At 36.0% G+C, this 11,006-nt stretch overlaps 1 protein-coding gene across 1 annotated transcript; it reads left to right on the forward strand.

The window, feature by feature from the left end:
* The first annotated feature begins 5,671 nt into the window (after nt 1-5,671).
* Nucleotides 5,672-9,092, forward strand: LOC133863360 (probable LRR receptor-like serine/threonine-protein kinase At3g47570). Its single transcript, XM_062299300.1, has 2 exons — nt 5,672-8,387; nt 8,596-9,092. The coding sequence occupies exons 1-2, from the start codon at nt 5,681-5,683 to the stop codon at nt 9,090-9,092; spliced, it is 3,204 nt and encodes a 1,067-aa protein (XP_062155284.1). The 5' UTR covers nt 5,672-5,680.
* The last annotated feature ends 1,914 nt before the right edge of the window (nt 9,093-11,006 follow it).

Below are 11,006 nucleotides of genomic sequence, written 5' to 3' on the forward strand. Positions count from 1 at the left end.
TTTAACGTCCGTTTGGTTTGGTAATTTTAAAGCGTTACAGTTAAAAAAAAAAAAAAAAAAAAAAAATTAAAAAAAAAATTAAAAATTTAAAAAAAAAAAAAAAAAAATTAAAAATACAGGTAAATGTTTGATAAATTAAATGATCAACTTTTAAAATCGTGTAAATTATATGTTATAGGCTAAATTGCCACCTATCTTCCTAGATTTTTCATAAAGGTTATACGAAATTTTTGAGTACATTTTAATCAGCAGGCTTTGGGCAAGACGTAGAATGCCTATGTGTTATAATGGATGAAGATTAAATTTTACTGTGATTAACATGACAGTGTCAAATAAATACCCACGTCACTTTGTAAATTCTAGTCTCACTTATATATAACTAAATTTGACCACAAGTACCACGTGAGTTACTACGTGACGACGGGCTTGTTTGGCAAGTGATATTACAGAACAGAACAGAGTAGTGGGTTGTTAGTTTTTGAAATTAGTAAAAAGTGATGATGTGATATAAAATAAAAAAAAATTGTATAAAAAAGTGAAAAAAATTTTGTATTGTAGTGAATTTTTTTATTTGAATAGTAATAAAAAATTATTGATGTGATATAAAAAAGTGAAAAAAGTGGAAATGTTTTGATGTTGATTAGTAGTGAAAAGTATAAAAAAATGAAAAAAAAAAAAAAAAGAAAAAAGAAAAAAAGAAGGTACATGAATAGTACTGTAATATATTCCCCGTTTACTAACTCCCTCCCCTTCCCCTTCCCTTCCCTTCTCTTACTTTTACCTTTCCCAAAAAACATCAAATTCAAAACATTCTTTTCTTTTTTACTTTTTATATCACATCAATAATTTTTTATTATTATTTAATTAAAAAAATTCACTACAATACAAATTTTTTCCACTTTTTCATATAAATTCTTTCTACTTTATATCACATCAATCACTTTTTATTTTCACACAACAAAAAAATTCTCACAAAGGGAAGGGGAGGGGAAGGGGAGGGGATTACTAAACGGGGCCTTTTGGCAAAGCCATCGTGAAACATGATATCTTCATAATAATAATAATTATAACAATTATAGTAGTAAAAAGAATTTCTAGAGGATAAAAGTTAGGACCGTAAAGATTAAAGAAACAAATGAAAAATGTTTTACAAAAAGATAAAGAAAAAGCAAAAGCATTGCTTTTGGCAGAGTCCTTAACTTTCTAAAAGTCGAAGTTGGGGAGATTAACGCCATAACCAATGGGTAAGAGAAACATGATAAAATAAAAAAGAAAAAGAAAGAGAAAGGGGTGGAACCTGGCAATTTTGGGCACTAAAGCGATATCCAATAGGTAAGTACAGCCAATAAACTTCTAAAGGGATTTAATATTCATTCTTCGTTGTTAAATGCAAACTTAGAGGTAATGGTAAAAATAAGGATGGTCAATACATTATGGACTATCTAAGCGAGACTATGATATTTTGGTACATTAACCTTCTATCAAGTTAAGATATCAAAATCTATGATATCTACTTTCACACCTATTTAACAAATATCGATCCACCTCTAACTTATATTTTAAGTCATTCTCTGTCATAAGGTGTTGGGAGAATATCTTCCTAAATTGCATCTCTCTATCTTCTTTACTACCAACATTATTCATTACGAACATTCAAAGGATTGACAATATTTGATCTCTTCCTATATTTACAAAAATGTTAGATGACCCCCCTCTCCCATGAAACTTATTGTATTGCCCAATTAAATGATTCAGGAGGTCTCGCACTTTTGCCTCTATTTGATCCTCCCACACAGGCCCATTGCATTTTCTCAACCAAGACATCAATGCCTTCATCTTGAAACGCGGGTCGAGAACAAAAGCAACATACAATATTAAGTTGATCATATCCATAGTCCCTCAATACTTTTCGTATTAAAACTCACAGAACTGAGGACCTGATCAAGATTAAGACAACCATCATTCAATGAATGTTGAATAATAAAAAGTTGCAAGAAATATAAATTAGATATGACATAAGTTGAACCAGAGAACATCATTGTGGTATCATAAAAATTGGGTTGCCCAACCACTTATTCGGTCAAGTGGATCTCATAAATGGTTTCTCGCAATTATTTGCCCAAATTTGAGAGAATTCGAGCAAATAAATAGTCTCTCACAATCACCTGTCCAAATTTAAAGGAATTCGAGCAAATAATTTGAGAAGATCCTAATTCTCTCTTGCCTACCTTATGGCGTGAATCCCATGAAGGGAATCATGTTGTCATAATAAATAAATATACTATTTTTTATGGACATAAATTTTCTACAACCCACATGTAAAAGTGACATATGTCCATTGGCATGTGAGAAACACATGTTGTTTTAATAGCATATGCTTCTTACATATTTTTTTAATAGCATTAATAAAAAATATATATATATTTCTCACATGCTTAAAAATATAGGTTGTAAAAAATTTCCTACGAACCATTCACTCGTAAGAAATTTATGTCCAATTTTTATTCATAAAATTAGCTGGCATGAAACAGGCCAACTTTTAAATACCCAACTACCAAGCCAAACATTTAATGTATTCAATTCATCTAATGGCTTTAATATCTCTGAATATGAATGCAATCAATGCATTTAATTCTCATGTTTCAGAATTTCAGTTCTCTTACATTTTAATGATGCGTTTGGTTCGAATATTATTCAATATTCGAACTGGGTTTTTGAATTAAACCCGGATCCATGTTGAATAAAACTCAGCTGGCTCTTGAATATTGTTTTGAATGCGGTTTGAATTTCGAGGTGATGAAATCATGAAATTGATGAGTGAATTTCGAGCAGAATTTTCTTTCAACTGCCAGAAGCTGGCAAATAAAATAACAACAACAACAAAAAATCAAGAAAAAAAAGAAAATGGGGTGGCCTATGAGCCACTCCCAGAGGTGGCCGGTGCCACCTCTGGTAGTGGCTCGCGTCCACCCCAGGGGTCGAGGGGTGGCTGCGCGCCACCCCCCGACCCCCTAGGGGTGGCTTTTGAGCCACCCTGCGTGGATTTCAGGGTGGCCCAAAAGCCACCCCTAAGCCTTAAGGGTGGCCGAAAGGCCACCCCTAGGGCCGAGGGTGGCCGCGCGGCTACCCCCATTGGCCGGGGTTGGCCGCGCGCCACCCCTTGAGCCCTAGGGGTGGCTTTCAGGCCACCCTAAATGGATCTAGGGGGTGGCTCGAAAAGCCACCTGAAAAGCCTTAGGGGTGGCTTTCGGGCCACCCCAAATGGATCCAGGGGGTGGCCCGAATGCCACCCAAAAAGCCTTAGGGGTGGCTTTCGAGCCACCCCTGGGGCCGGGGGTGGCCGCGCGGCGACCCCTAGTGGTCGAGGGTGGCCGCACGCCACCCCCTGAGCCCTAGGGGTGGCTTTCGGGCCACCCCAAATGGATCCAGGGGTGGCCCGAAAGCCACCCGAAAAGCCTTAAGGGTGGCTTTCGGGCCAACCCTGGGGCCGAGGGTGGCCGCGCGCCACCCCCTGAGCCCTAGGGGTGGCTTTCAGGCCACCCCAAATGGATTTCGGGGTGGCCCGAAAGCCACCCCTAGGGGGTGGGGGGGTGGCGCTCGGCCACCCCCACCGGCCACCTCTGGAGGTGGCTCACAGGCCACCCCCCTCCCAAGAGATGGCTACTGGCTGTCCCAAAACCATATTTTCTCTCATTTTTTTAAAAAAATAAAAATAAAATTTTTGTTTTTTAGTTTTTAATTTTTTAATTTTTTTTTGTTATTTTGTTTATTATTAATTTTATTATTTTTTACTATACCAATCATTATACACAATTTTTTACAATTCAATCACTTTCTACCATTATAAAACACTTTTTTTCAATCTCAAAAATTCATCACTCAAATAATTATTTCCCTCCCCATTCAGTGATTGAGTCCCTTGACAAGGGCAAGACGTGTGCATAAAGCAACGGAACTTGGCATATATATACCCCGACAATTTTGGGCCCCTTGGTGACCAATGAGTGCGAAAAATCCACCAAATGTAAATCTGATTCATCTTTCATGTCAGTGGCAGAGTTTTTGAAAGTGTCTGTCTATTTCTTTCTCTTCTTTCTGAGTGACATGTTGGATCATTCATTAATTTATAATGGTTTACGATAAAATTTAAGTTTGAAGGGCATTTTTGCATGAAAACTGGAGATTTTGGTTCTTGGCTTTAATTGTTTCAAATTGAGGGTTTCTTGTGTAACTAGATGTCTAATTAATTACTTGCATTAATGTTTAATTTAGATTTGATGCGATGAAATTGAGAATGAGATATGATTTCGTATTAATTGTTGTATGAGTGTAGTGTTTCCGTAAGGAGAAGATTCTGATTTATCGATCTTCCTCTTAACAACCAAATTATCTTCCATGTAGATGTAATTGAGTAGGACCCATGATGAGATTTATTCCCAACATAAACAAATAATATTGAATACATAACATCAAGTATCAACAAATACTCATACATAATAACCATTAAGATTCTTAAAAATATTAAATATCGACAATAAAAATATTATGTAACAACCATGCAAAAATCATAAGTACACAAATACATTTTTTTTCCTACGCAAACAGAATATAGACAGATTACAGATAAACTCACTACATCAAACCCACATCAACGCTTATATTCAAATATGAAATAGCGAAATAAAAATTCACATCAAGATATCTCTCGTTCTCCTTAGGGTAAGGCGAGTTTGCGGGTTTTGAAAAACTCATTTTTGCAAGTCTGCGCGGTCCACACGACTTTACTATAACTAAGCCCGTGTTGGATAGAGGATCCGTTAATTCCGAGGCAAGGTGGGGCAGGACAGTTTTGTGGGTTCGGCTAGGTTATGCCCACTTCGATTTTTAGAGGCAAAAGCTACGACTGTAAAAATCAATAGAAACAAATGAACATCGGTTTTTTTTTAAAAAAACGTTGCTTTTGGCAAAGCCATCGTGAAACATGATATCTTAATAATAATTATTATTATTATTATAACAATTATAATTTTAAAAGCCTAAAAGGAATTTCTAGAGGACAAAAGCTTGGACCGTAAAGACTAAAGAAATAAATGAAAAAGGTTTTACAAAAAGAAAAAGAAAAAAGCATTGCTTTTGGCAAAGCCATTAATTTGATCAACTTTCTAAAAGTCGAAGTTGGGTTGATTAATGCCATGTCTAATGGTTTGTAGAAATCTTTTAAGCAGCAAATGTTAGCTGGTCAGCAATTGTAAATGGAAGTATCTCAAAAATATAAAAATAAAAAATAAGAAATGGGGAAAAAAATTCCATATGATTTGATTGAGTACTGGTCGATCTTGTTACATTAAGTTAATATAAAATTACAAGCATTTTGTTATCTGACCAGAGCCAGTGTGGCTGGTGAGCGGAAGCTCGCCCATACCCCGACAAGAGGAGAGAAAAATGAAAAGTAAAAGAGAGAGAAAAAGGAAAAATAGGGAAAGAGAAACAAAATAAAGAAGAAAAAAGAAAAAAGAAAAAGAAAGGGGTGGAACCTGGCAATTTTGGGCAATTGGGCCCCCTTGTGTACGTCAATTTTGCGAAGAGTCCATTTCTTTAGCCCACGTACGGAATTTCCCTCGTACCATTTTCTTTTGTTTCTTGAGAGACATCAAGAAGTAGCAACGAAAACAAACCAACCATGGGGCTTCCCTCCTTAAGTCCCGCACTCTCTTGCTCAGCTCTTTGCATCCTAACAATCGTTTCGGTCTTTTGCTTTGGTTCCACCACCTATGGCTATGGCATTGGCGGGAATGAGACAGACCGACTAGCCTTGCTTGAATTCAAGGCCAAAATAGTCAATGACCCTTTCATGGTTTTGAGCTCATGGAATGACACCACCCACTTCTGCCTGTGGCATGGTGTTACATGTGGTCGACGCCACCAGAGGGTCACGAAGTTGCGCTTGCCATCTCAGAAACTCGTGGGATCTATATCCCCTTTCATTGGAAATTTGAGTTTTCTAAGGCATCTATTTCTCCCAAACAATAGCTTCACTCATCAAATCCCTCCAGAAATCGGCCGTTTGCATAGATTACTGGGGCTACATTTGGCCAAAAATTCAGTAGGTGGCAGAATTCCTACAAATTTATCGGGGTGCTCTAACCTCAAGCGTTTCAGACTTGATTTTAATCAGCTGACTGGGGAAATTCCTATCGAGGTTGGCTCCTTGTCAAAGCTCAAAACGTTTGCTGTCGACCACAACCTACTAACAGGAAGTATCCCTCCATCTCTTGGCAACTTATCGTCACTTGAACAACTTTATTTACCCCTAAATAATATAGGTGGGAGTATTCCTAGTGTTCTAGGGCAACTTATGAATCTTACAGCTATTGCTTTTTCTTTGAATCAGTTTTCTGGCACCATCCCTCCATCAATCTTCAATATCTCTTCTATTACAATTCTTGATGTGGGATATAATCAAATCCAAGGGAGTCTTCCGTGGGACTTGGGGATAACTCTTCCGAATCTCCAAATCTTCTACGTGGCCCGTAACAAATTTACTGCAGGCTCCATTCCTCATTCAATATCCAACGCCTCAAATCTGGAACGACTTGATTTTGGAGGGAACAAATTTACCGGAAACATGCCTTCTTTCGAAAAGTTGCGTTGGCTACAATTTTTGAGCACTAGCCACAACCACCTAGGAAGTGGGGGAGCTGATGACTTGAATTTTCTCTGCTCTTTGACCAACGCCACTAGCTTAGAGCAATTGGCTATAGACGGCAACAATTTTGGTGGACTCTTGCCTGAATGCATCAGTAACTTGTCATCTACTCTTAGAATGTTGGCAGTAAATGAAAATAATATAGTTGGAACGATTCCGAGTGGGATTGTAAATCTCGTCAACTTAGAGACACTCCACATGTGGAATAACAGACTTTCAGGTAAAATTCCCGCTGATATTGGAAAGCTTCAGAGACTACAATCAATGGTTCTTCACATAAACAACCTCTCTGGCAACATCCCGCACTCTCTTGGAAATCTGAGTATTTTACTCGAACTATCTTTAGAGCATAATAATCTTCACGGAAGCATACCTTCAAGTCTAGGAAACTGCCAATCTTTGCTCTTATTAAGTCTTTCTAAAAACAATCTCAGTGGTACCATACCTCCTCAGGTCTTTGATCTCTCATCCTTCTCAATCGGTCTCTATTTGTCCCGTAACCGTTTCACCGGTCCCCTTCCCATGGAAGTTGAAAATCTAAAAAATCTAGGTGAATTTGATATTTCAGAAAACATGTTAACCGGTAAAATTCCAGGGAGTCTTGGAAGTTGTGTTAGGCTGGAGTCTTTACACATGCAAGGAAACTTCTTTGAAGGGACCATTCCATCAAGTTTTGGTTCTTTGAGAGGACTACGGGAATTAGATCTTTCTCGAAACAATTTGTCAGGAAAAATTCCAAATTTTTTTGTGGGTTTCAACTCATTGCAACTTTTGAATCTATCTTACAACAATTTTGAGGGTATTGTGCCTCCAGACGGCATTTTCAAGAACTCAAGTGCAACTTCAGTTGTGGGAAACAGTCAATTATGTGGGGGACTACCTGAGATGCAGTTGTCTAAATGCAACTTCAAAGAGTCTAAGAAGACAAAATTGAACTTTACCATGAAATTAATTATCTCCATAGTTTGTGGGCTTCTAGGAGTAATTTTTGTGTTGTTTTTTTTATTTGTCTTTTGGTTAAGAAGGAAAAGAAAAGAACCCACTTCAAGTTCTTCAGGAAATTTGCTTTTAAATTTGTCGTACCAAAGTCTCCTAAAAGCCACCAATGGGTTCTCCTCCACAAACTTGCTTGGTGTGGGTAGCTTTGGATCTGTGTATAAAGGAATCACTAACGAGGGTCGAATGACGATTGCTGTCAAGGTGCTCAACCTTATGCGACGTGGAGCTGCCAAAAGCTTTCTTGCTGAGTGTGAGACCCTAAGAAACATCAGGCATCGGAATCTTGTAAAGATACTCACAGTTTGTTCAGGTGTTGATTATCAGGGTAATGATTTCAAGGCTTTAGTTTATGAATTTATGGTTAATGGTAGCCTTGCAGATTGGTTGCATCCGACTGCTACAGAGGATGAGGCGCACCAAGTGCAGAGAAATCTAAATCTTTATCAAAGATTGAATATCGCCATTGATGTTGCAAGTGCATTGGAATATCTCCATTATCATTGCCAAACACCAATCCTGCACTGCGACCTCAAGCCGAGCAATGTTCTTCTGGACGATGAAATGATTGGACATGTCGGAGACTTTGGATTAGCAAGATTCGCTCCCGAAGCTAACCATAACTCTTCAGCCAATCAGTTGAGCTCTATTGGCGTAAGAGGAACTATTGGTTATGCGGCTCCGGGTGAATACTCTTTATCATTTCTCAGTTATAATCTTTTTTTCTTCTAAGAACATGTCTAAACTTGAACATTTCTCATAATAAAAAATTTAGCATTTTAGTATTTTATTTTCTGGCTTCATCACATAGAGAGTATCGATCATAGCATAATTCCTTTCTTAGCATTAGTTATAGTCATATTACAATTTATCATATATATGTTGACTTGCAGAGTATGGTACGGGAAATGAGGTGTCCTCCTATGGTGATATATATAGCTTTGGGATCCTCCTATTAGAAATGTTTACTGGAAAAAGACCCACAGATAACATGTTCCAAGGCACTCTAAATTTACATTCGTTCGTCCAAGAAGCTTTGTCTGAACGAGTGGTCGAGATTGTGGATCCAATTCTTTTTAAGGGAATAGAAGAAGAGACAGCCATGAACAGTACTGATAATAACAACAACACCAAAAGAGAAGAAGAGATAGCCATGAACAGTACTGATAATAACAACAACACCAAAAGAGAAGAAGAGATAGCCATGAACAGTACTGATAATAATAGCAGCATTAGAAGAAGCAGAATTCGAGAGTGTTTGATTTTGATTTTTGGGATTGGAGTTGCTTGTTCTGTTGAACAACCAGGAGAACGGATGAGCATGAAAGATGTTGTAATTGAGCTTCATTTGGTCAGAAAGAAACTTCTTAAAACTACAAGTGGACCCTAACATTAACGTACAGGTAATATTGGTAGATTGTTTATTTCAATTTTAATGATGATTATAAGCTCACTGAATTTTGCCGTCTATTTCTTATTTCAATTTTTATGCCAAGGAATGAGAGAATCTTGCTCTCATTAGGTTGAAACATAATTTTTTTTTTTTTTTAAAAAAAAAAAAAAAATCTACTTATAATACACCACATAAACCGGTGTAATAAATAGGTGTGAAGAAGAGCATTACTCTTTAAAAGTTTGATTGTATGTTTGATCAAAGACCGTAGAGGAATTCTTGAAATTTTGTATATGTGCACGATTTAAGTAAATTTGGTTAACCAGAATTTTTTTTTTTTTTTTCCCAAACTACCTCAATATGATTCACAAAGAAATTATGGTTGCTGAAATTTTTTGAGTTATCTTAATACTATATGTCTTATTATAATTTCATGTGTTTGTCAAACAAATAGCGCAAGTCGAGCTATATTTTGTAATGAGATGCATATATGTTTTAATTATTTTGAGGTTAATTTAAATTAATGATGTTGGGAATGATGATGAAGTTTATTACTCATAATAGACTTTTACTTGTATGCATATATAAAAGTGTTTTTAAAATGGTATTGTATTATGGAAAAAGCTAACTTATTACCATGTTATGCACACTTGAAAATTAAGCATACTTTAGTTATTTGATATATTTGTTGTTCAAAGTATATTATATTGTTATACATCATGTTAAAATTCATGATAAGATTAAATCTTATTAATCTTTTTTCAGATGATACAATGGTTCAAAACCCTTGTAATTTGAGAATATGGGAGTTCTTATATATGGTTCAAGCTCACAAGGACTTGGTAAGACGTCTTATTTGTGTTTGATGTATTGAAATTTGGTTGATATTGATGTTTAAACTTTATTATGTTTGAAAACTTTTTATGTGCTTTTAAATATTTGGAGTTGGATTGTAATCGTTTAATTGTGAATTGTTTTATCTCATGGATTGAGTATTGTTAGTTTGATGCAATGCGATTGTTATGTGGATATTGAGGACTTTAATTTAGGGGATGGAATTTGTGGCTATTAGTTTGCAAGCTTTTACTTCTAAAAAATAATAGTCAATCAATTACATAAATAAAAAATATATAATCAAAAATATTGTTAGCATAAATTTTTTTTAAAATTCATGAATATACTACAAATGGACAATATTAAAATTATTCAAAGAATCTACTAGATTAGTCTTTACAGTATATGGTTATTCTACAAGGCTAGTCTATATACTGATTATTCAAATAAAATAAAATAAAAATTATATTCTTCTAGACTACTAGCCTATTACTCAACCATTCTAGACTCTCTGATTAGTCAATCTATCAATTTCACATATGACAAAGTGAAAGACTTAGGAACAGTTAATCTAGTTTATACAGTACACGGACAAAGTGAAAGACTAGTTAGTCTAGTTTACACAGTACACACCACACAAAGGCCAAAGCTGAAATATCCATTACTTTTTACTCCATGACAATAATGAGTCTGATGACACGAATCTCGATTAGATTTAGACCATTACTTTTACTTTTCTTTTCTTTTCTTTTTCTTTTTCTTTTTTTTTTTTGTATTTTGAGAATTTGAGAAAGACCATTATTTTAACTCCATCATACGGACTATAAATCATTAAAAGATGGAAGATAGCAGCAGAAAGCAAACCATATTCATCAATAAAGAAGAAGATAGCAGACAACCACGACTTTACGAACACAAGACAGACAGACTCACCAGGGTTTGCAAACGTCACCACCATCAGCAATTCATTAGACAAAGAAATATAGCAAAAGAGGCCAAAGAGCCAACTTCTTGAGACCAACGGCAGCAGCAACGGTTTCCCAAAAAAAGATAGGGAAAATGGTTGTTTCATTGTTT

This window comes from Alnus glutinosa, chromosome 3 (genome assembly GCF_958979055.1).
Source record: "Alnus glutinosa chromosome 3, dhAlnGlut1.1, whole genome shotgun sequence".
Classification (NCBI taxonomy): domain Eukaryota; kingdom Viridiplantae; phylum Streptophyta; class Magnoliopsida; order Fagales; family Betulaceae; genus Alnus; species Alnus glutinosa.